Source organism: Bos grunniens, chromosome 12, assembly GCF_055505025.1.
Source record: "Bos grunniens cultivar Pamir isolate PY7600 chromosome 12, Bosgru_T2T1.0, whole genome shotgun sequence".
NCBI lineage: Eukaryota > Metazoa > Chordata > Mammalia > Artiodactyla > Bovidae > Bos > Bos grunniens.
Window position 1 is genome coordinate 77,284,970 of NC_141176.1, and position 26,214 is coordinate 77,311,183.

The 26,214-nt window shown below is 40.4% G+C and overlaps 1 protein-coding gene across 1 annotated transcript in view; it reads right to left on the bottom strand.

Annotated features, from left to right (window-relative positions):
* The window catches only part of LOC147361939 (ATP-binding cassette sub-family C member 4-like), a 185,959-nt gene that overhangs the window by 35,080 nt on the left and 124,665 nt on the right, over window positions 1–26,214 (bottom strand). Inside the window, 5 exon segments of the mRNA XM_086330259.1 lie at window positions 6,197–6,352; window positions 15,177–15,371; window positions 16,501–16,601; window positions 21,879–21,989; window positions 23,183–23,302. Of these exon segments, the coding sequence (XP_086186385.1) occupies window positions 6,197–6,352; window positions 15,177–15,371; window positions 16,501–16,601; window positions 21,879–21,989; window positions 23,183–23,302 (683 nt within the window).

A 26,214-nucleotide genomic window follows, 5' to 3' on the forward strand; every position in this document is an offset into this window, starting at 1 on the left:
CATATGAAATCACTTATATGTGGAATCTTAAAAATTAATAGAAATGAACTTATTTACAACACAGAAACAGATTCACAAACATAGAAAACAAATTAATTTTTACCAAAGAGGAGAGTAGAGGAGAAGGATAAGTTAAAAATCTATGCTTAAGAAATGCACCCTACTATTTTGCTATACAATTGAAACACTGTGAAAAAAATAATCAGACACACACAAAATCTGACTCCTGGCCCTGCCCCTTTCTTGATAAGTGGGACAAGCCCCTAGGGCCTCAGTTTTTAAATCTGTTATGTAAGGATAACTACAGAATTGTGAGAATTAAGCAGGAAATGGTAGGATAAGGGGTTAAAACATGTTAATGATTCCACAAATGTTATGAATTCTTATCAGTACTTGTCAGGGACTGTAATAAGCACAGAGGAGCAGAAATGAGAGCTACATTTCTGTATCCTCAAGGAGATCCTCAAGGAGAGGAAGAAAATAGCCAAGAGTGTGGGAGGACTGAGAAAAAAGGCCCAAGGTCTTGGTGAAGGACTGTTAAGTAACAATGTGTACAAGATGGTGGTCAGGAAAGAAGCTGCTGGGAGGGGAAAATGAAATCAAAGTACAAGAAAGTGTTATTCTTTCTTTTTGCTTTTGGTGGAAACATTAGATACATTTCTCTGTTACACCTTCCCACAAATTCCTATTGTGTTTTTTTTTTTTTTTTTGATTTTTGTTTCTTTGCTCTACTATTTATATTCATATGAACAATTTAGTTTATATTGTAAACAATAAATATAAAGAAAATCACCAAGCACCATGAACACATAAGAGAAATTAAAGAGTAAAGTCATTCCAGAAAGTATTACTCTTTTTACTTAAGCAGAAATAATATTCAAAGGCCAGTAAGCCAATCATTAAGAATAATAACAGTTCCTGATGACTGAGCATTCCCAAGAACCAGACATGGGCACAAACCTTATCTCACCCAGTTGTGTGTGCTAAGTCGCTTCAGTAGTGTCAGACTCTTTGCGACCCCATGGATTCATAGCCTACCAGGTTCCTCTGTCCAAGGGATTTTCCAGTCAAGAATACTGGAGCAAGTTGCTGTGCCCTCCTCCAGCAGATCTTCCTGACCCAGGGGTTGAATCTACATCTCTTATGTCTCCTGCGTTGGCAGGCAGGTCCTGTACCACTAGCACCACTTGGGAAGCCCAGATACATCTTCACAACAAATCTGTGTGGCAATGATTCCCAGGCCTGGTTTAAAGATGAGGACACTGAAGTCTGGAAGCTGAGTAATGTCATCAAGGCCCCACAGTCCTTTGAGGCAGAGCAGGAATAAAACTGTGGGTCACATTGACACTCGGTCTACACAAACATTCTATCCCTGGCTGCCTCTGGAATGATTTCCTGGGAACTTTGCACATTGCTAGTTCTCTACAGATACTCCTTCTTTTATCAACCGATATTGTACCTTAGAGACAAAGGCACATAGAGAGGAATCTACATGTATACAATGTTTGGCACTATTTTGTAAGGATGCTCTCTGGAGTGTGTATGTTGAACATGCTCTAAGGAAGGGTGGAAATCAACAGAACAGAACAGAACCAAACTATGTTGATGGTACGTAAGACTACCATTTTACATACGATGGTATAAAAGACTAAAGATATGTTTAGTCTTTGCTCAGATGTGCTTCTAAACATTATTGGCAGAGCCAAGGATCTTCTAACATTATTTCTTTATCTATAGAGTTATTTTATGTACACCAGCATACAATTCTAATTAAGAAGCTTTAAAAATAAGGCAGGGTATGTTTTGAAAGCTTTGCATCAAAGGAAATGAAAGGACTCTACAGACAGGCCCTTTATTTCTACTAACTAATCTCACTTGGACATTTCAGAGATGAGTACCATCAAAACGTAAAACTTGGGAATCTAAACTCCTTTATTTTCTACTGCAACCACAAGTCATGAATTAAATAGCCAGAGAAAATCTTTAAATATGGAGACTGAACGTGCTAAAAAGTTCTTCCCATTTTTCCTGAAAGGGATACCTTTAAATTTTTTTTTAAATTGTGGTAAAATACATATGAAATTGACTAGCTTGACCAGCTGTAAGTGCACAATTCAGAGGTATTAAGTACATTTACAGTGTTGCACAGCGATCACCACCATCCAGCCACAGAACTCCTTTCGTCTTTCAAAACTGAAACTCTGTAGACATTAAACAACAACTCCCCACTCCCAGCAGCTCATGGAACCCACCATTCTAATTCCTGTCCCCATGAATTTAGTACTCTAGGTACCTCATATTAGTAGAATCATACAGTATTTGTCCTCTGTGACTGGCTTATTTCACTGTTACCTCAAGGTTCATCTGTGTTGTAGCACAAGTCAGAATTTCCTCCCTTTCTAAGGCTGAATAATACTCCACTGTATACATATATGCACCACGTTGTGTTTATTGATCCATCTGTCAATGGACCTTTAGGTGCCTCCACCTTTTTGCTACTGAGAATAATGCTGCGATGAACATGCAAGTACAGGTATCACTTCAAGATCTTTCTTTCAATTCTTTTGGGTCTATACTCTAAAGTAGAATTGCTAGATCATATAATAATTCTATCTTTAACTTTTTTGAGAATTGACCAACTTGTTTTCCACAGTGGCTTCACTATCTTACATTCCTACCAGCAATGAACAAGGATTCTAATTTCTCTACATCCTTGCCAATACTGCCAACCCATTTTCTTTCTTTCTCTTTCATTTTTCTTTTTTGATAGTAGATGTCTTAAGGGCTATTAGGTAGCATTTCACTTTAGTCAGAAAAGCTGTATCTTGGTTTCAAAGGTACTTAGACATATGCATTACCATATGTAAAATTAGATAGCCAGTGGAAATTTGATGTATGATACAGAGAATGCAAATTTGGTGCTCTGTGATAACCTAGAGGGGTGGGATGAGGTAGGAAGGAGGTTCAAGAGGGAAGGGATATATATATATATATATATATATATATATATATATATATACACACATACCTATGGCTGATCCATGTTGATACATGGCAGAAGCCAAAACGATATCATAAACCAATTATCCTTCAATTAAAAATAAATTAATTAGAAAAAACAAGAGTACTTAGAGTAATTCCAGGTATTTTAGAGGCCACCGGTAGATAGCAACAGCTGTACTCAGTCATAAGGTCCAAGCCCACGTTCTCCTTCCCTTTGGGTGCCATGCTGAAATGCTTCCCAATAAACAGGCATTTCAGGGCACATTACAGGAAGCACATTTGCCTGGCTCTTTGTGTCTCATGTCTTCTCTGTTTCCCATCTCAAGAGGGTGTTTTTCTGAGCTTTGTTTGATAGGCAGATGATTATGGAGCACAAAAATAAAACATCAAAAAAAAAAAAAAGCAAATCTGTCAAAACAGAGGGCAGGATGAAAGATCAGGATGCCTGGCCTCCACTGCCCTTGGCTATATACGTGAACACAATCAAGGACAGAAACGGTAAAGGCCTAACTGAAGCAGAAGAGATGAAGAAGAGGTGAAAAGAATACACAGAAGAACTGTACAGAAAGGACCTTAATAACACAGATAACCACCATGCTGTCGTCACTCTCCCAGAGCCAGACATTCTGGAGTGTGAAGTCAAGTGGGCCTTAGAAGGCATCACTACCAAGAAAGTTGGGCTTCCCAGGTGGTGCTAGTGGTAAAGTATCCACCTTCCAATGCGGGAGACATAAGAGACGTGGGTTTGATCCCTGGGTTGGGAAGATCTTATGGAGGAGGGCATGGCAACCCTTTCCAGAATTCTTGCCTGGAGAATCCCATGGACCGTAGCCTGCAGGTCCATAGGATCTGCAGAGAGTCAGACATGACTGAAGCAACTTGGCATGCACAAAGCTAGTGGAGGCAAGGGAATTCCAGTAGAGCTATTAAAATCCTAAAAGATCATGCTATCAAAGTGCTGCACTAAGTATGTCACCAAATTTGGAAAACTCAGCACTGGACACAGGACTGGAAAAGGTCAGTTCTCATCCCAATACCGAAGAAGGAGAGTACTAAAGAGTATTCAAACTACTGGACAATTGTACTCATCTTCCATGCTAATAAGGTTATGCTCAAAATTCTTCATGCTGGGCTGCAGCGTTACATGAACCAAGAACTTCCAGATGTCCAAGCTTGGTTTAGAAAAGGCAGAGGAACCAGAGATCAAATTGCCAACATTTGCTGGATCATAGAGAAACAAAGAAATTCCAGAAAAACATATACCTCTGTTTCATTGACTATACTAAAACCTTTGACTGTGTGATCATAACAAATTGTGGAAAACTCTTAAAGAGATGGGAATACCAGGCCATCTTACTTGTCTCTTAAGAAACTTGTATGCAGGTCGAGAAGCAACAGTTGGAACGCTGCATGAAACAACTGACGGGTTTAGGATTGAGAAAGGAGTACAACAAGGCTGTTTATTGTCACCCTGTTTATTTAACTCATATGCTGAGGACATCATGAGAAATGCCAGGATGGATGAGTTTCAGCTGGAATCAAGACTGGCAGGAGAAACATCAACAACTTCAGCTATTTGGATGATACCACTCTAATGGCAGAAAGAGAAGAGGAACTAAAGAACCTCTTGATGAGTGTGAAGAAGAGTGAAAAGGCCAGCTTAAAACTAAATATTAATAAACTAAGATCATGACTTCCAGCCCCATCACTTCATGGCCTATAGAAAGGGAAAAGGTGGAAGCAGTGACAGATTTCCTCTTATTGGACTCTAAAATCACTGTGGATGGTGACTACAGCCATGGAATTAGAGAATGACTGCTTCTTGGCAAGAAAGCTATGGCAAATCTGGACAGTGCATTAAAAAGCAAAGGCATCACTTTGCCGACAAAGGTCTGTCTAGTCAAAGTTATGGTCTTTCCAGTGGTCATGTATGGTTGTCAGAGCTGTACCATAAAGAAAGCAGAGCACCAAAGAATTGATGCTTTCGAACTGTGGTGTTGGAGAAGACTCTTGAGAGTCCTTTGGACTGCAAGGAGATCAAACCAGTCAATCTTAGAGGAAATCACCGCTGAATACTCACTGGAAGAAATGATGCTGAAGCTGAACTCCAATACTTTGGTCACCTGATGCAAACAATTGACTCATTGGAAAAGATTCTGATGCTTTTCCAGAGGGTGAGATGGCTGGATGGCATCACCATATGAAATGGACATGAACTTGGGCAAACTCTGGGAGATGGTAGGTCCATGGGGTCGTGAAGAGTCAAACACGACTGGGCAACTGAACAACAACAGTATACCTGGAGGATGGTAATTGCTCAGCAAATAGTCACTAAAATATGCTGAGTAGATAAACCACAAGAAAAGAAAGGAGCTTCTACTGTGCATATAATTCAATTTCCAACACACTCTCTGAAAGGCATACTTCTTTAAGAAGCAGAAGAAAGGAAAACAGAATCAGAGCTGAGGGAGAGATGGTCAATTCAATACTCCACCATCATAGCAGCCACACATTGGGTCTCAGTGTGAAGCACTCCATACCATGCACTGACCTATTTTGCCCTCAGAACAGCTTGAAGGGTTGGTATTGTTAGCTGCCTTGTAAGACAGAGAAAACTGAGGAGCACAGACATGGAATTCCAAGTCCCTTTCTCTTCCTCACTATTCTGTACTGACTGCTTGGAGAAAATTATTTATTAATGGCTGATTTGTCAAAGTCTCCCATAGTATCCGTACACTCTTCAATTCTCAAAGCCCCACAGTTTCACAGAACACACTCCAGGGACATAATCAACTTTGAAAAGATGTCTTCATTTCCTACAGCAAAGCTCTATCTGGAAGACACTTAAAATTTGCATTTCCCTATAGGAACCTCTCCAGCGCTAAACAAACAATTTATCCTTTTGTTCTCAGAATTATGTGGTTATGAGTGGATAAAATTGTGGAATCTGAGGAAGTCTGAGTCCAGAAATCCATCTCAGTAAATTATTAAATCACATGCACACAAAACTAATGAATAAACAAAGAAACAAAACCTACTATATGATGAAAGTATCTGTTGAAAATACCTGCTGCTAAAAATATGCTCTACTAGGGGTAAAAAGAATTAACCCTTTCATTTAATTTGAAAAAAATAAAAAAAAAAAAAATAAGTAAACTTAGGTGGCTTATGAAAAGAACATGTGAGTGCATACCTGAGGTGCAACTGACATTTTCTTCCTTAAATCATGAAGTCCAATACTGGTTGTCAAGATTCCATCAATCCAAACACCACCTTCAGGTTCTGACAATCTAAAAAGGGCAGCGATAAGGGAACTTTTTCCAGCCCCTGTTCTTCCTACAATGCCACACTGTAAAGAGATTCAGGAGAGAGCAAGAATAAACAAAATGCAACAAACCTGGGAGAAATGCTGGTTAATGATGATGAATTTTAAAATTCTATATAAAGAGTAGTCTATAAATTTCTCAGTCACAGCACTGTTGAAATTATGGGCCAGATAATGCATTCTTGGGGGAAGAGGGCTTGTCCTGTGTATTGTAGGATGTTTAGCAGTAGCCTTGAACTCTACCCACCAGATACCAGTAGCACTCCCTAAATAAACTGTGGCAACCAAAAATTTCAGACACTGACAACTGTCCCCTGGTTGAGAGCCCCCTAGTCCCAAGAAGAGTTAAAAATGACAATATGCTGGCAGTGAAAGGCCAGCGATCTCCTAAGTGGTCCATAAGAAGTCAGCCTTTAAATTAGCTTTATTCCTACAGCCTGGAGAATTATGTGACTAATTTTATGGAGATATCAACAAGTAAAGTCAGCAGTATTACACATAAATAAGCATTCACTTTTTCAAGGGCCTATTATTTAAGAAGAATTATTCTTTGGTAGAAAAACTAAAAAACTTCCTAATATTAAATATCTTAATTATATTATATCTTGAAAGGAAATATCTTAAAATTATAAAATGCAGATCTCAGTGTCTTATAAGACAGAGGACAATAGACAAAATGCACATAATGAAGTCAACATCAACACAACATTTGCTACTTATATGGGACCTTTCACTGCAGCAGTTCAAAAGGTATTTTATAAACAAATTAATACTTGCAATTGCACCTTGGAAAGATACGTCAAGTGTCAGTCTAGTCATTAAAACCAAAGCAGAGAGAAATTCAGTGCACTAATGGTAAGATTGGGGCTTTTCTGGTGGCTCAGTTGTAAAGAACACATCTGTCAATGCAGGATACTCAGGTTTGATCCCTGAGTGTGGAAGATCTCCCAGAAAAGGAAATAGTAACCCACTCCAGTATTCTTGCCTGGAGAATTCCATGGACAGAGGAGCCTGGCAGGCTACAATCCATGGGGTCACAATGGAGTTGGACAAGACTGAGTGACTAATATGCATCAGTGCAGGAGACCTGGGTTCAATCCCTAATCCGGGAAGACCCCACAGAGCAACTAAGAAGGTGCACCACAACTACTGAAGCCCACACGCCCTAGACCCGGAAGCCGCGACAAGAGAAGCCACCGCGGTGAGAAGCCTGTGCACAGCAACTAGAGAGCTGCTCACTGCAACTAGTGACCCCTCATGCATTGCAACTAGACAAAAAACCAGAGCAGCAACAAAGACCCAGCCCAGCCAAAAATAAATAAATAAAATTATTTTGTAAAAAATTTTATTTATACTATGTTGTCATTTACTTACTGCACAATAAATAGCATTATGTATGAAAAACAATATGCATACTTTAATTTTCAAATACTGACTGCTAAAAGGATGCTAACCATCATCTAAACTTTTATTGGGTAGTAACAGTAAAAAACACTGATCACAGATCAGAAAAACAAATATAATAATAATAAAATGGCTTGAAATATTGTGAGAATTACCAAACGGTGACAGAGACATGAAGTTAGCAAATACTGTAGGGAAAATGGTGCCAATGTACTTGTTCAACACTGAGTTGTCATAAATGTTCAGTTTGTTTAAAAAAAAAAAGTAGCATTATCTGTGAAGCACAATAAAAATATGTGTCTGTCTGTCTGGGTGTTCTCATACATAAATCAACACACATTAAGACACAGGTGACAACTGTATCCATGAGAATGTGTGTATGTTCCCATGTTATCAGCTCTACTGACACTGATCCATCTGTGCAAATGGGAACATTTGTAGACTTTGGATAAATGGGCTGAGATATGTAGGGGCATTGAGGGCTGCTCATGACCACAGGACTGTGGGCTCCAAACTCCAGTGAGGAGAATAATAAGAAACAAGGGACTTCACGGGCAGTCCAGTGGTTAAGATTCTGAGCTTCCACTGCAGGGGACATGGGTTCAGTCCCTGGTAGGGAACTAAGATCCCACATGCTATGTGGCCACACATCCCCTCCAACAAAGGCAACTCAAAGGAAAAAACAAAAAACAAAAAAACACCTGGCTCTGGCTATTTCTACAGTTAAATCATTAAACCTATTAACATAGTATGAATGTCTTATCTGGGTCACCAATGGGTTTTACCAATTCCACACGAAAAGTGTCACCAATATCAGTAAGTTTACATTCCTAATACCAAAGACACTTGGAAAAAATCTTATTTTAGCTGGTTTGTAACAGCTTCCTTCTGTTTTTACTACCACTTGGATCAGAATGGGAAGTGTAAGACAGGGAGTCAGGAGCTGTTGTGTCTTCAGCAAGATGTCATGGGAAAATGATTCCATTTTTTGAAATTAAACTGATGTCCAATAAAATGAAGCTATAAATCACAGGTTTGTGAATGTGCAGGGAACCAGGCCCGGGTTCCTCTCTGACGACCACACCAACTTGTTAGACACTTGTTCCTGGGTCTCTCTTCACACACCAAACTCGACATGACCAACATCTAATGCCCCACACAAAACAGCCACTTCCTCTGACTTATCCACTCTACTTCTTTCCCAGACTCATAGGCACAACTGTCCACCTTACTTCCAGGTTTCCCTGAGTCCAGCATACTGCCAAACCCTGAAGACTCTACTCTTGCAATGTTTCATGGCTCAAACCCTCATTTTAAGGCCACATGCACCACCTGAGAGTCAGGATGCATTAGCTTTTAAAAAACAAAATTAAAACACTCTTTTCTTAATCATAATCAGTGCAAATGAATTTGAAAAGTAAATAAAGACTAGATATACCCTAGAAGTCTGATAAAACCAGTCTTAAGATGTTGATGTTTTTATTTTCCAGACTTGTGTTATGTGTTCTTAAAGATACAAATTCACATATTTAAATAAAATAGGATTAGTATGAACATACTGTTATAATGTATCTTCATTTAGAATTTCATAAGAATATTTATTTTAAATAGCTACATAGTATTACAGTATATGTGGTCATTTATTTAACAAACTCCTACTGGTAGATATTTAGCCAATCTCCAATATTTTGCTATCATAAATAACTCTGTGTCAAATATCCTTGAAGCTAAATCTTTGCAAACAACCTTAATTATTTTCTTCAGATAAATTCTCAGATGTGGAATTGCTGAGAATAAGGTATGTACATTTTAAGAGAAAGCTGTTAAGTATTGCCAACCTCAGAGAAGGCGATGGCACCTCACTCCAGTACTCTTGCCTGGAAAATCCCATGGATGGAGGAGCCCTGTAGGCTGCAGTCCATTGGGTCGCTCAGAGTCGGACACAACTGAGCGACTTCACTTTCACTTTTCACCTTCATGCATTGGAGAAGGAAATGGCAACGCACTCCAGTATTCTTGCCTGGAGAATCCCAGGGACAGGGAGCCTGGTGGGCTGCTGTCTGGGGTCACACAGAGTCAGACACGACTGAAGCGACTTAGCATAGCATAGCATTGCCAATCTAGTCCTCAAGAAAAATGATACCATTTTCAACTTCCACCTGTTTCCCTGCACATTCATAAACATAAACATAAAACAAATAGCTTTGTTTTAATTGACATCAGTTTGATTCTGAAAAGTGGAGTCAATTTCCCAGAACGTTTTATTGGAAACACAATAGCTCCTGGCTCCCTGCCCCTCACACCTGCCCACTAGGGTCCACGTGCTCTCACTTCCCAGATTAAACCCCCGAAGGTCGGCTCTGTGTCACTCCACCCCAGGACATCTCTTCTACAAAACTGTCCCCACTGACCTCTCCATCCTTCATGTACATGAGTCAGCTTCCTTGGCATCACTAGGTAGTTGTGAGGGTCGAATGTAAAAATGTGTGTTACACACCTGGTAGTTCTTTTCCCTGAATGCCTTGCAGGTGCCTGGTTCTTTACTCACTGGATCAGGGCATTGTGCCTTTGCTCATGTTGGTCTCACCTCCCAGAAGGCCTTTCACATGCATTTCCACCTGCTGAAGCCCTGACCACTCATCACTAAGTCTGTCTCACATGACTGATAATTCAGAAATGCTCTCCCTGTACCCTATGTGTGCTTATCCCAGTACTAACAGATGTTGTATTATCTTTTCCTAAACTTCTATAAAAATTCTGACCATCTTCTAGCTTACAAAACTAATTTAGCCATTTTCTTGTTTCTTCAATTGGCCTGTATATGTTGACAGCAGGATCTGTACTAGACTTGACTTTTTCTCATTTGTATTCCCTGGGGAGCCCTGAGACAAAGACGCTTCTTCAGGAAGCTGAGATTTTTAATCAGGCCAGAGAAATTTATGGAAAAAATATCACCATATTATTTAGACATATGATAAGTTGGACAAAGAGAAACATGGCAGATGGATCCTACAGCCATAAATAAAACTCTGAATGGCCAACACCTTATTCTCATGGGACAGACAACAACTTCCGCCATGTAAGTGTTTATAGTCATTTTATACAGTATAAAAACTACAACCATCATTGGTCAAGCATTTACTCTGCCCCATGTGCTGGGTGCTTTACATGTCTTATCTCATTTAAGTTGTACAACAAGCCTATGGGTTAGGTCCTATCAATTCCATTTTTCCAAAACAAGACTGAGGCTTGTGGCAGATTCATGTTGATATATGGCAAAACCAATACAATATTGTAAAGTTAAAAAATAAAAAAAAAATAAAATAAAAAAAATAAATTGGTATGCCTGAAATTTCAGAGTCCATTAAGTCATAGGATGAGACTCAAACCCACATCTGTCAGCCTCTTTTCCATTCTGCTGATGAACTCCTTAAACCTGGATGGCCTGGTATCTTATCATGTGTCTGTGTAGAGAAAGTGGGGAGAGGTGTAGCTGAAGTTAAAGGAACAGTCCTACCATAGAGATCCTGTGGCCAGAGAGTTGAAGCATGATGTGGACATGGGTACATATAACACGGTGAGTGGGATGACATCACTAGGCAGAGAGAGTACTTGAGGTCAGGTAGGCTGGCTGTCAGCAGCAAGAACCAGCACCCCAGGTGGGCTGTAAGAAAAACCTGCAGCTAAGTGGGGCAATGGTTCCCCAGAAGACAAACCAAACAGACCTCCTGCCCTGCTTGGAGAGCAAGACTCATTTTTGATCCTATCAGGTGGTGAAAAAGCCACACATACACTGTTGTGCAGGGCTGTCTCTGACTCCAGGCCCAGACAGGGCTGAGCCTGTGGGAAATCCCTCCAGTCCCTGCATGAGGCTGGTGTGGGGAAGGACAGACAGCAGGATGAAAACTGCCCATGATGAAGACAGACTCCACTGAGAGGATGCAAAGAAATGCAGTGGAATCACACAGAGTTGAATTATAAAGTATAAGTGCAATTTGCGGAATATGAAAGTAAGTAAATCTATAGGGGAAGTGGCACAGAACTTCTAGAGCCTCATGCTCAGTCATAACAGGGACCTGAGCTCAATTTCAACCTGTCAAAGGACGTTTAATAGAAATCACAGGTTATCTCTCATCAGAAATGCCTATGGGAGAGAAAGGAATTTACCAGAAGGTCTTGTTCAATTGAGTAAAGAGGTCTGGATGGGCCTGACACTCTGCATTTCTAGAAAGCTCCAGGAGATGTAGGAGCTGCTGGCCCTGACACCACAGTCTGAGTCACAAGGAATTAGAAAGCCAGCAAGGGAAGTGGGATAATCTGGGAGTGAGGAGAGGGGTTGCTGAGGAGATACTATATAAAAAAGGGGAAAATGTAGGAAACAAATATTTTTGTACATTACAGCAAGGTTTAGTAAGTATCTCTAAAAATGTATTATAGAAGTAAGAGCTCTGAACAAGAAAAAAATAATAAACCAAAACCATTCTATCTCGAGAGCTGGAAAAATGCTTTAAAATGTCCCAGAACTCTAAAATCATTAAATCAACCACAAAACCATCTAAATGAAAATTACAACCAGTGTTCAGAATCTAACTGGGAAAATTAAGGTGCTATTTACCTCATCTGGGATCTTTATTTTTACTTGCTATTTCTTCCATGAATTAAAATTATATGTAGTACCTACTACACTCTCCTATTAACTCTAACTTTCAGGAATCAGGACAGCAGAGGAAACAATGGAAAGAGAATAAAGCCCCATTTCGGCTGGGCAGGCTCACTCCACATCCCCCGCAGCAGCCTCTTTCAATCAAACCCAGCACCAAAGGGGTGACCCAGAGTGATGGAGTGGGACAGGTTAGCAGGAGAGGGAACCTGGGATGTTCACAGATGGAGTAGAATCATTTCCTGAACACACTGCATGGACATCATCTCCAAACACAGAAATGAAGCTAACGTTGTTAAGGCAGAAGGGGACGACAGAGGATGAGATGGTTGGATGCCATCAGCAACTTGAAGGATATGAGTTTGAGCAAGCTCCGGGAGTTGGTAATGGACAGGGAGGCCTGGTGCTGCAGTCCATGAGGTCACAAAGAGTTGGACACAACTGAGCGACTGAACTGATCTGTGATACGGGGGATAGACCAAGTCAGAGATCAAAAGTCAAGCTACCACAGTCATTAATTCAGCTTCCAAATTCAATTTGCCCTCAAATATTTTGGAATCTCAACAGTCCTATGATTTCCAGTTTTTAAGAAGGAAGAATAGAATCTATTATGTTTGTAAGTTGTACTGCAGAGTTTCTGAAATAATTCCTATTTTATGGCTTTGGGGAAAATTAAGACAAGTGCAAGTTAACAGAATCACATTTACAACAGGAAATCTGACAGACACATTGTCTGAGAGTAAGCTAACATCACCTACAGTGCTCTCAGGGACAGGATTGTAACAAGAGCTGTGGTTAATGTTTTCCCAACAAAACAGTCCTCAGCTTCTTCCTGAACTATGATGGAACTGGAAATAATTATGAGTCACCTTTAGTGCTGCAACTAACTGAAGCTGCTCCCTGGGTATCATTCTGGCAATAAGTTGAATATGTATTTTCATGTTACAAGAGTATCATTCATTAAATTACAGCTATAGTCCACTGGGGGTTGTGGTGGAAAGAGTTAAAGCAGTTCTTTCAGTTGTTCATGCAGTTGTCTTGTGTGTATGTTCTGGTTACTGGTTGCTCACACCTGTGTGTTACTCACCCTTGCAGAATGCCACTTTCTAGGGAACAAAGATGAAGATAAGATGCTCCTTGATTTTAAAAACCTCAAGGTACCATGAGATACAGACCTCAAATTACAAAGCACGACACAGATGCTATCTTACATTTTAATTATGATAAAGCTCACATAGCATAAAATTTAATTACTTAACCATTTCTATGTGGATGGTTTAATGTTCAGTACATTCACATGGTATGCAACCAAGCTCAAGATTTTTTTTTTTTGCCTCATAAAACTGAAATTCTATAACCATTAAACAAACAACTCCCCATTGCCACTCCCCAAGTCCCTGGAGACCACCATCCTACTTCCTGTCTTCCTGAATTTGACCACTTTGTCAAATTCATAGGATTTCACCACCTCACAAAAGCAGAATCAGAGTATTTGTTCCTTTCGTGTCTGACATTTAGTAAGATGTTGTCAAGGTTTAATCATAGGTCAGAATTTTCCTCCTTTTAAACATTGGATATTTCATTGTAAGGATTAGTTCTTTCCTACTTTCAGCTGCTTTGAACATAGTTGTACTGTGAATGCTACCTTCAAAGAGTATATAAGACACTGAAGAAGAATTGAGGGTCTCAAAGATGCATTAGAGTCACCTCAGAAAATGAGGAGACTTTCACCATCCAGATGACAGAGGGGAAGGTCTCTGAGGCAGAGAGCAGACTGCACACTGGAAGCTGGGAGGATGTGGTGCTTTGGGAGAACCAACACGCAACCCGAGTAGCGGTGTGTGTAAGTCAGGAGACATTCTGGCTGCAGAGGGAGATGAGAAAGAGCTTTCTACCAACTTGTCTGCTCTGGTTTATTCTCTTCTTCAAGAGTCTGCCCTGGTCCAGGCCAAGGACCTCAAGTTGAGTATAAAGGAACATCACAGCAGACATGGACACTGGCCGGTTCAGCTCACAAGTCTCTCTGCCATCTCCCATGTGGATCTTCCCTGTTCTGTTCAATTTGCTTTTGACTTTGAGCAAATCTCTAGGTCCTGCCTCCATCACAGGCCCTGATTCCTCACCCTTGACTGAGTTATGATTCTGGGCTCCACTCTAGTAACAATGAGCTCACCCCATGGCCCCTGATGGAGTAGACTTGGGGCTGTGCTCTGGTTCCTGCAGCAGCTCTCCCAGCCCAGTAAGGATCAGATCTGTGCTAAAGAAAGATGCAGTCTGTGGCGGGAGGGCCAGGGGATGGCAGCTCAGCATGGATGTGTAGGAGGACAAGCCTACAGAAAAGACCAAGAGAGAGAGGAGCAGGTTGCAAACAGAGGGCACCGTGGGAGGAAGAGAAGATTTAAGAAATACAAAGAAGAAAAGATGGAAAGGAGATACTGGAGAATTAGGGACAGGGAGCTAGGACTGACTTCCCAGACTTTGTATGAATAATCAGGTGTCACATATAGTGTCCTGGGTCAGGTTAAAATTGAGCCCAGGAGCCCAGGGCCCACCAACCACCATGAGGAAGCTCACAATACAGAGGATAAAAAATGCTTATATCCCCGTTCCATGGTCAGTTTCCAAGAAAGATTCACCTACATATCACTGATTAGATCTGTATCCATGAAGTACAAAGAGCCCTTCCCTGCCCCCCTTCCCCGAACACACTGACAAGAAAACCAAGAGCAGATGTGGTGCTAAATCTTTAGCTGGATTTTAAAGAGGCAAATGGCTTAAACTAACCTTTTCTCTTGGTTTAATGAGTGTGTCATCCAGGTTCTTCAATACCAGAGGCCCGTCCAAGCTGTACCTGAAGTTAACATTTCTAAAGTAAATCCATTCTTCCTCAGGCCAGGATGGTGGTGGACGATACTCAAGTTCCCAGGGTGCTTCTTTCTCAAGGTCTGTATATTCAATCTCCCTTTCTACTGAAATCATCTGAAACACATATGACATCACATGAGTTAGTATCAGAGGGTCTTGTTTATGGATGTTTATCTTTTTTATTATTATTTTTTTTTTACTTTACGATATTGTATTGGTTTAGTAACTGTAAATGAGACATTTTGTTTTTTTTTTTTATCTTTATATCTGATTTTATATGGTTCAGAATATCCCAGGTCTCTTAGCATCCACACAGGACAGAAACAGGAGTTTGATGAGGCCTTGGATGATTTGCAAATTTGTTCATAATCTTCAACACTTTTGCTTACAGCCACTTCCTTCAAGTTTATATTAACACTAAAAGAATTAGAGAAATGAATGGTAAGATTTTATTGATCTACTTTTCACACCTGAATGAAAAACAAGAGCATTTTGTCAAAGAAAAGAATATTTACGAACACCAATCAGTAATGTGTGGCCACAGAGGGCCATGTGTTATAGATAACAGAACTGGATGGTCATCAAACCTCCATTTAATTATTAGTCATTTTCTATTCTATTAGAAGAGAGAAGTGAAAAGATTTAATTTTTATTGCTTTTCTCCCTTTAGAAGAAGTTGCAAATATTCAAAAGTGTGTAATTTATATATTGACTAAGGCCTCTTGAACAACCATGATGCCACATCTATGAGAGCACTTTCTGAGAGGGAGCTTATCCTACCAGAAAGAAGGGCCACCAGAAAATTCAGGTGTTCAACACACATGAGAATAAGAGATAAAATGGGGGAGGGGCAGGAGAGAGGAGCATATTAATTAAAGAAACCTCAAAAAACTGAATTATTTTTAAAAATATGAGGAATCATCCATTAAGAAACAAAGATAAACAAGCTGCTAAGAAATTAGCTTCTCTCCAGGATTTCAGAACCTCGCACCTACAGACATTTATTCTATTTGAGGACAGTTTGATGTGAATATAAAACGTTCTGACATGGCACACATAAGCCTGAGAAAAGACATATATACTTTATTTTACATTAACTTTAAGCAGATGGAGAAGAACATTAAAAAACTTTGTTAACTAAGATGTAAAAATAATAGTTTTACTATTTTACATAAGAATTGCTTTTATGCCACTTAACAGCAAGGAGACTTGGAAAGGCTAAGAACAGAAAGATAAACATCACCATGTTCTCAACTTCAGCACTTTGCCTGACGCACCACTGGAACATCCCCATGAGTGTGAGCATGAGAGATAGGACCAGGCCAACCTGCCGGAGATTCAAAGCTAAATGAGGAAGAGGAGGAATGATGTTAGTCTCCTTCTCAACCCCTCATGCAGCTCCTTCTGTCACTTTACAAAGAAGACTCCTTTATTTTTATGAGTTTTAAAGGAGTATAGTTCATTTACAAAGTTGTGTTAGTTTCAGGTGTATAGTAATGTGAATTAGCCATATATATATATATATTTATTTATTTTCCATATATATATACACACACATATATATATATATATATATATATATATATATATAAAATCCACTCTTTTAAAGTTATTTTTCCCATACATGTCATTACAGAGTATCAAGTAGAGTTCCCTTTGCAATAAAGGTCATTTTTAGTATTTACTTTATATATAGTACTGAGAAGACTCCTTTATAACATTTAAATCATTTGCATGTTAGGATAGTATTACTCATAATATTACTTCTGATGACTGAGATAATAATACAGTTTAAAAAAAACCCACTATGAGGACTTCCCTGGTGGTCCAATAACCAAGAATCCAAGCTTCCAATCAGGGGGCTTAGGTTTGATCCCTGGTCAGGGGACTAGATTCCACATTCCACAACTGAGAGCTCACATGCTGCAACTAAAGTCTGCCTGTCACAACTGAGACTGAAGATCCCGCATGTCCCAACTAAGACCCAATGGAGCCAAATGAGAAAGTAAATTTTTAAAATATTATGAATTTAGAAAGTATTAACAATGTTGTTGTTCAGTCACTAAGTTGTGTCTGACTCTTTGCGATGCCATAGACTGCAGCACACCAGGCTTCCTTGTCCTTCACTATCTCCCAGAACTTGCTCAAACTCATGTCCTTCGAGTCAGTGATGCCATCCAACCATCTCATCCTCTGTCATCCCCTTATCCTCCTGCCTTCAATCTTTTCCAGCATCAGGGTTTCTAATGAGTTGGCTCTTCATGCCAGGTGGCCAAAGTATTGAAGCTTCAGCTTAAGCATCAGTCCTTCCAATGAATATTCATGACTGATTTCCTTTAGGACTGACTGGTTTGATCTCCCTGCAGTCCAATGGACTCTGAAGAGTCTTCTCTAGCACCACAATTAAAAAGCATCAATTCTTCTTTCCATTATTGGGATATTTTATTACTATAGACTCTCAGTCTCTTCACTTTTTACCATGAGAATTGTATCCTCTGTATATTTAGGGTTATTGATATTTCTCCTGGCAACTGTGATTCCAGCTTGTGAGTCATCCAGCCTGGTATTACACATAATGTGTTCTGCATATAAGTTAAATAAGTAGGGTAACAATATACAGTCTTGTTGTACTTCTTTCCAATTTTGAACCAGTCCATTGTTCCATGTCTGGTACTAACTGTTGCTCTTCACCTGAATACAGGTTTCTCAGGAGACAGGTAAAGTGGTCTGGTATTTCTATCTCTTTCAGAATTTTCAACAGTTTGTTCTGATCCACACAATCAAAGGCTTTTGTGTAGTTAATAAAGCAGATGTTTTCCTGGAATTCTCTTGCTTTCTGTATGATCCATCAAATGTTGGCAATTTGTTCTCTGGTTCCTCTGCCTTTTATAAACCTAGGCTATACATCTCAAAGTTTCCCGTTCATGTTCTGTTGAAGCCTTGCTTGAAGGATTTTGAGCATAACCTTACTAGCATGTGAAATGAGTACAATTGTATGGTAGCCTGAACATTCTTTGGCATTACCCATCCTTGGGATTGGAATGAAAACTGACCTTTTCCAGTCCTGTGGCCACTGCTGAGTTTTCCAAATGTGCTTATATATTGAGTGCAGCACTTTAGCAGCATCACCTTTTAGGATTTGAAATAACTCAGCTGGAATTCCATCACCTCCACTAGCTTTGTTCATAGTAATGCTTCCACAGGCCCACTTGACTTCACACTCTAGGAAGTCTGGCTCTAGGTGAGTGACCACACCATCATGGTCATCTGGATCATTAAGATCTTTTCTGTACAGTTCTTCAGTGTATTATTGCCAGGTCTTCCTAATCTCTTCTGCTTCTCATAGGTCCTTACAATTTCTGTCTCTTATACTAGTAATTCCAACCAGATTGAGATATACTTTACAGTATTATATAGGTGAGGATCATGTCATTATTCAAGGTCATTCCTGGTGGCTCAGTTGGTAAAGAATCTGCCTGCAGGGCAGGAGACCCAGGTCAATCCCTGGGTCAGTAAGATCCCCTGTAAGCAAATGTCAACCCAATCCAGTATTCTTGCCTGGAGAATTCCATGGACAGATAAGCCAGGCAACATTCCATGGGGTTGCAAAGAATCATACACAACTGAGTGACTTTCACTTTCACATGTCATTATTCAGATTTTTGTTCTTATGGCTTCAATTTTCATTGTATAATTTCACTTTCTACATCCAATGTAGTTGCAGTTGCAACCACAAAAACAAGGCAATTTAATACTTTAAATCTAAAGTATTACTCTCGTTGTTCCATTATCAAAGACTGTGATTCAGGGTTATTACTACAGAATAGTTAGGGATGGTAAATTCGCACCATGCACTCCAACAGCTGCTCATCTGGTATCCACACAACAGTGAGGACACTGTTCTTTGCTACAGAGACTCTCTGCCCACTACACCAGACACCTACAACCAAGAGATCCAAGTAGCTCTAAAGTTAAACCTAAACCCTAAGCTGTACAAAAAGCTTAATAGAAAATTTGGTTCTCTCCATCCACATACAGGACACTACCTGGAATGTTCAGAAGGTCAGCTTACTAGAGTTGCATGGACCTCAACCAATTTAAAGAAAGATAAAAAGATAAAAGTTCTCAACAAAGACCTATAGTAAATAAATGAACAAACAAACAAACCACCCAAAGTAATCTACAGATTCAGTGCAATCCCTATCAAATTACCAATGGCATTTTTCACAGAATTAGAAAAAAAAAAAAACTTTTACATTTTGTATGGAAACACAAAATACCATGAAAAGCCAAAGCAATCTTGACAAAAACAAAGTAGAAACTTGAAGCTGGGTAGACAGGCTCCTTGTCTTCAGACTATACTGCAAAGCTACAGTAACTGAAACAATATGCTACTGGCATCAAAAACAGAAATATAGATCAATGGAACAAGATGGAAAGTCCAGAGATAAACCCATGCACCTAAGGTCACCTATGACAAAGGAAGCAAGAATACACTGGAGAAAAGACAGTCTCTTCAATAAGTGGTGCTGGGCAAATTGGACAGCCATGTGTAAAAGAATAAAATTACAACACTCCCTAACATCATACACAAAAATAAACTCAAAATGGATTATAGACATAAATGTAACACCAGACAAAATATAACTCTTAGATGAAAACACAGGGAGAATTCTCTCTGACATAAATTGCAGCAAGATCTTTTTTAATCAACCTTCTAGAGTAATGAAAATAAAAGATAAACTGCTACTGCTAAGTCACTTCAGTCGTGTCCGACTCTGTGTGACCCTATAGACGGCAGCCCGCCAGGCTTCCCCGTCCCTGGGATTCTCCAGGCAAAACACTGGAGTGGTTTGCCATTTCCTTCTCCAATGCATGAAAGTGAAAAGTGAAAGTGAAGTCACTCAGTTGTGTCCGACCCTCAGCGACCCCATTGACTGCAGCCTACCAGGCTCCTCCGTCCATGGCATTTTCCAGGCAGGAGTACTGGAGTGGGGTGCCATTGCCTTCTCCGAAAAGATAAACTAATGGGACCTAATTAAGCTTAAAAGATTTTGTACAGCAAAGAACACCATAAACAATACTGAAAAGACAACCTGCAGAATAGGAAAAAATATTTGCAAACAAAGTGGCTGACAAGGGATTACTCTCCAAAATACACAAACAGTTAATGCAGTTCAATATTAAAAAATACCCCAATCAAAAAATGGGCAGAAGACTAAAACAGACACTTTCCAACGAAGACACACAGATGGCCAAAAAGCACATGAAAAGACAGTCAACATCTCTCGCCTCACACTAGTCAGTATGACCATCATCAAACAGTCTACAAACAATAAATGCTGGAGAGGATGTGAAGAAAAGGGAACTCTCCTACACTGTTGCTGGGAATGTAAACTGGTACAGTCACTATGGAGAATGAAATGGAAATTCCTTTAAAAACTAAAACCAGAGCTGCCACATGATCCAGCAAGCCCATTCCTGGGCATCTATCCAGAGGAAACCATAGTTCCAAAAGGTACATGTACCCTAATGTTCCCTGCAGCTCTACTCACAATAGCCAGGACATGGAAGCGACCTGAATGCCCATCAACAGAGCAATGGGTAAGGAAGATGTGTTATCATATACACAATGGATTATTATCCAGCCATAACAAAGAGCAAAATAATGCCTTTTGCAGCAACATGGATAGACCTAGAGACTTTCATACTAAGTGAAGTATGTCAGACAGGAAAACATAGAATATGATATTGCTTATACATGAATTCTAACAAAAGGCAACAAATGAACTTATCTACAAACAGAAATAGAGTCACAGATGTAGAAAATAAACTTATGCTTACCAGGGGTAATAGAAGGGAGGGATAAATTGAAAGACTGGGATGAACACATATATACTACTATATATAAAATATTAAAATAGATAACTAATAAGAAACAAATGTAAAGTACAGCAAACTCTGTAATGACCTATATAGGAAAAGAATCAAAAAAGGAGTGTATACATGTATACATATTTCAGATTCATTTTGCTATACACCATAAACTAAGACAACTGTGTAAACCAATAAAACTTAAAAGAATGGTCCGAGCCAGCCAAAGCAGGGGCCCAAAACACCACAGGTCTGCTGGAGGCACTTTCAAATCTGGTCTTTGCTCTTAAAGATTCTGAAAGTCCAAAACAGAAATTCTTTTCTAAAGGACAATTTATTTGAAATATTAATTAAAATGCAATTACTAAAAAAAAAAAGATGCATGCACCCCAGTGTCCATGGGGTATGGAAAAAGAATCTTTGATAAAGTGGATATATGTAAAACAGATTCACTTGGCTGTACACCTGAAGCTAACACAACATCATAAATCAACCATACGCCAATCAAAAAAAATTTTAAAGAGGTCTCAACAAAAACCTACTGTAAATAAATAAGTAAATGGAAAAAAGATGAAAGTGCTCATCATGATACAAATGAGTTCACAAGGACCACACAGTGGAGTCACATGCTGCAGACACTGTAATTCATTAGAACCAAGCAGTATATATTAGACAAGATGGCAAGAGTTTAATAACTACAAAGCTATAAACTGTAAACATACTACAAATATTCACATATTTACTTACTTTCTACCAGAATCAGGGCCCCAAAGGCAACAACAGTGACAAAGATGGCACAGATGACATCCAGATACACAGCGAGCCATCGGGACGTCGTCAAAAGCAGGAACCAAGCCTCTGGATTTGTGAACAGTAATAAGCATAATACATAAACAGAAAAACCATGTTAGCTGTTTCTAATGAAGGAGAACACTTCCTCAGTTGAGGTACAGAAGATTTTATACAAGGTAGGACAGCAAAGTCATACACTCAAGGAATCTGAAAATTCCAGAAAACTAGGTTCTAACCCAAGACAAGGTATGGGACACACAGGAATCAGTCCAGGAAGCCTGCATTGAAAACGTCAATATTGTAAAGTAATTAGCCTCCAATTAAATAATAAATAATAAATAAATAAATTTATATTAAAAAGTAATAATAATAACAATAAAAAAGAAAATGTCCATCCACAGGTTATCAACAGAAATATGATAACAAGAAAGAAGATAGAAAATCATCTCATTGGTGCATTTTCTGCAGTGCTGGGCCTCAGCGTGAAGATCGTCCTCTTACATGTCAACTGTTCCCAGCTCTCTGGCAGCACAGGGCACAGCTCTCACTGTTTCCAGCACCTTCTGCACTCACCACAGGGCCCTGCAGTGTTTATTCATAAGAGTCAGTATCTACATGACCATCAGCTAACAGGATTTGCATGTGGTTTTCAAAATGCCATTTTATCTTCAAAATTTTCTACCTAGGAAAAACAACTTCACCGATACAAAGTATAATCAAGTGGGTGACAAATCAGGAAATTAGTTTTGTCAATCACATCTGCTACCCTCCATGCTCTGAAAAGAGTTGACAAAATACAGACTGGGGGACAAGAATAGCGACCACCTGGTTCTGAAAAGAAAATTTTATTGGAAAACCGCCATTTGCTGATGTATTATCTTTGCCTGTCTTCGTGCTACAACAGGCAAGGTGAGTAGTTGCAACAGACACAGTACAGCACACAAAGCCTACAATATTTTCTATCTGGACCTTTGCAAAAAACAAAATTTTTCTGAGTCCTGCCCTAAAGAGACAGAAGTCCACAGGGCACAGTGATGGAAGGACAATGCAAGCCAGTCAGGGGAGAAAAGCAGGGGGTCATGGGGAAGAGGGGAGCACAGAGGGGATGCTGAGAGGAAGGGGTGGGGGAGGCAGGTGTGCAGAGGGGGACATGGGGGTGACACAGAAAGAGGTGCTGGCCTACTAGGCCACCTGAAAGGGAGGTCAGGCCTCAGAAGGCAGCACATCCCATCTGAAATTATTTCCAAAAACTTACAGACCTGAGTGCAAATCCTGATATGCGTCAAACAGCTCCTGAAACCTCTGTTCAGCTTTGTATGCCCGGATGGTCCAGAGTCCCCGCAGAGAAGATGCTAAGTGGGAAAACACTGGGCTCCGTGCTGGGGAAGCAGAGACAGACACACCACAGAGAAAGTCAGGGAGGCTGGATGCGAAGAAACCCACTGACTCCTGGGCTATGTGGTGACACCTCCCACCAATAGGAATCCTCCATGTGACCCTCACTCCTGCTCACATCAGGTTTCAATTTAATGACCTGGGAATGAAAGATTCTCTTTGAAACTATGCTTGACCAAATTCATTCACAGCTAGATTTAGATAAAGAAATTCTTTACCAGTTCTCTCATCAAGGTCCTCTCAAACACGCCTCCCTCCAAATTCTCCTGGTATCTATCCAGGTGGAAATTGTTCACAACTTTTACAAAATTTATTGAGTATAGTTGATTTACAATAATGTGTTAGTTTCAGATATATAGTATAGTCATTTAGTTATTTTTTCTGATTATATTCCATTACAGGTTATTACGAGATGCTGAATAAAATTTCCTGTGCTTTACAGTAAATCCTTGTTGCATACCTATTTGACAAATAGTAGTGTGTCTATTAATCGCATATTTCTACTTTGTTCCTCCCTCCCTCCCAATCCCCTTTGGTAAGTTTGTTTTCTATGTCTCTGAGTCTATTTCTATTTTGTGTACAGATTCATTTGTATTATTTTTAGATTCCATGTATAAGTGATACCATATTTGTCTTTCTCTGACTTTTAAAAGAAATATTATTCTCTAAATCCATCCATGTTGCTTCAAATGGTGATTTTTTTTTCTTTTTCATTGTTAACTAATTTTTGAATCAGTAGCATTCTAAAATTTAATTCCTCATTAGAGTCCTCACCACCTTGAATTTGATGAGCTACCTGTGTGTTCTCTCCACCTTAGATGAGTAACCTAAGGGCTGGGATAGAGTCAGTACATCCCCTACACTGGACCAGACCCAGACCCAGGACAGGGTGAGACGAGTAAGGGAGCAGACAGTCTGCCACCTCCCCCATCTTGGGCCTCCCCCTGCACCTGTGCCAGGAGCCTCTGTGCGGGTCATGGAGCACCCAGTGCTGCACCACCCTTGTGCCCACAGGACCCGGAAGATGAGGGGCCTTTGAATGGTCTTGACTTCTGCTCCAGGAATCTGATGGATGCTTTCATAACTGCCCTGCTGGATCTCTGAACTGCGACATGATCTCACACTTTCCCTTTGTCCTTTGTTCACACAAAGAGCTGAAAGTGACTCGGTGGTGCCTTTGTTCATGCAGTTGAGTACCTGTGTTCTCACTCCCGCATCCACACTGCTCTCTCTCTCTTCACTCTAGTGACTAACTTTTTAGCTTCCTATAACGTTTTGCTTATAAGAGCAACATAAACTCAGATGGAGCTCATGCTCCAAATAATAAAGGCAAGGGACTGTGTTCAGACCTTTTCTTCAGACTAGCAGGTGTCCTAACCCACCCCCAGAACTCAGACAGGAAGCAGGGTGCTCACAGGGATGATGCAGGGGTATTACTGGGCCCATCACCCTGTCAGAAGGATGGTGAGAGTCCAGTTCCAACTCACTAGAACCAGGCTCTCATTTCCTGAGCAAATGAGGTTATGTCAACACTATTCATCACAGCCAAGGCTTCTGAGCAGGAAACAGACATGGCTGTTCCCCCAGGAAGAGTACTGGAATGAACTCTCCAGAGTGGCCTCCCTCACCTGCTTCCCTGTCAGAAGATCAAAGTGCAGCTGATTCTCTCCAGCAGGGATGGAGGGCAGGGTCAATTTTAGAAACCAGGTGTCATCTCAGCCTTGAACGCCAGGGAACCAAACACCCCATCACCTACCTCACCTCATGCCCAAGAGTTACAGGCTGAGGGAATCTGGGCCTGTAAAAGTCTATCCTGCTTCTCTCAAACCCCATTTAGGGCTGAGCAGGATGCCAGGATGAGTGAACTGGAGGGTCTGCAAAGAAAGTTAGTTAGTACAGGGGGAGAGGGGATGTCAAGGTTCCGGTGGTGTATTGCCCAAAGTAACACTTTTCCCACAAGCACTGAGCTCGCTGTCCTGAAGCAGACTATGTCCCAGTCATGGTGTCAGCTCACAGTCACAGACACGTGTAACCCTATAGTTCACATGACTGATGCCTGTGTTTCCCACAACCCTGAGGACACTTGGGGGCAAACCTCCCCAGGACGGCAGATCTTCCCGGGCAGGATGACCCCAGGCTGACAGCCCTGCTGCAGATGATCATTCAAGCTATGTGAGACCTGCTAGTTGTGAGTAAGTTCTTGATTGCCTCATGTTCAAGGTTCCAGTGCCTTTGGTCATGACCAGCAAGTACTTTACAAGCATCAGTTCAAGAAATCCTCATGAGAACTCCAGAGACTGAGGGATTAAGAGCACTCACTGACCAAGATTAACTATTTTAACCCACCAAAGTGACAGACCTGGGTGTGAGCCATAACTTTCTTAATCCCAAGGTTCTCCTTTTAATCACAACAGCAGTGTCTCAGTTCAGTTCAGTCACTCAGTCGTGTCCGACTCTTTGCGATCCCATGAACCGCAGCATGCCAGGCCTCCCTGTCTGTCACCAACTCCCAGAGTTCACTCAGACTCATGTCCATCGAGTCAGTGATGCCATCCAGCCATCTCATCCTCTGTCGTCCCCTTCTCCTCCTGCCCCCAATCCCTCCCAGCATCAGAGTCTTTTCCAATGAGTCAACTCTTTGCATGAGGTGGCCAAACTACTGTAGTTTCAGCTTTAGCATCATTCCTTCCAAAGAACACCCAGGACTGATCTCCTTCAGAATGGACTGGTTGGATCTCCTTGCAGTCCAAGGGACTCTCAAGAGTCTTCTCCAACACCACAATTCATAAGCATCAATTCTTCGGCACTCAGCTTTCTTCACAGTCCAACTTTAACATTCATACATGACTACTGGAAAAACCATAGCCTTGAGTAGACAGACCTTTGTTGGCAAAGT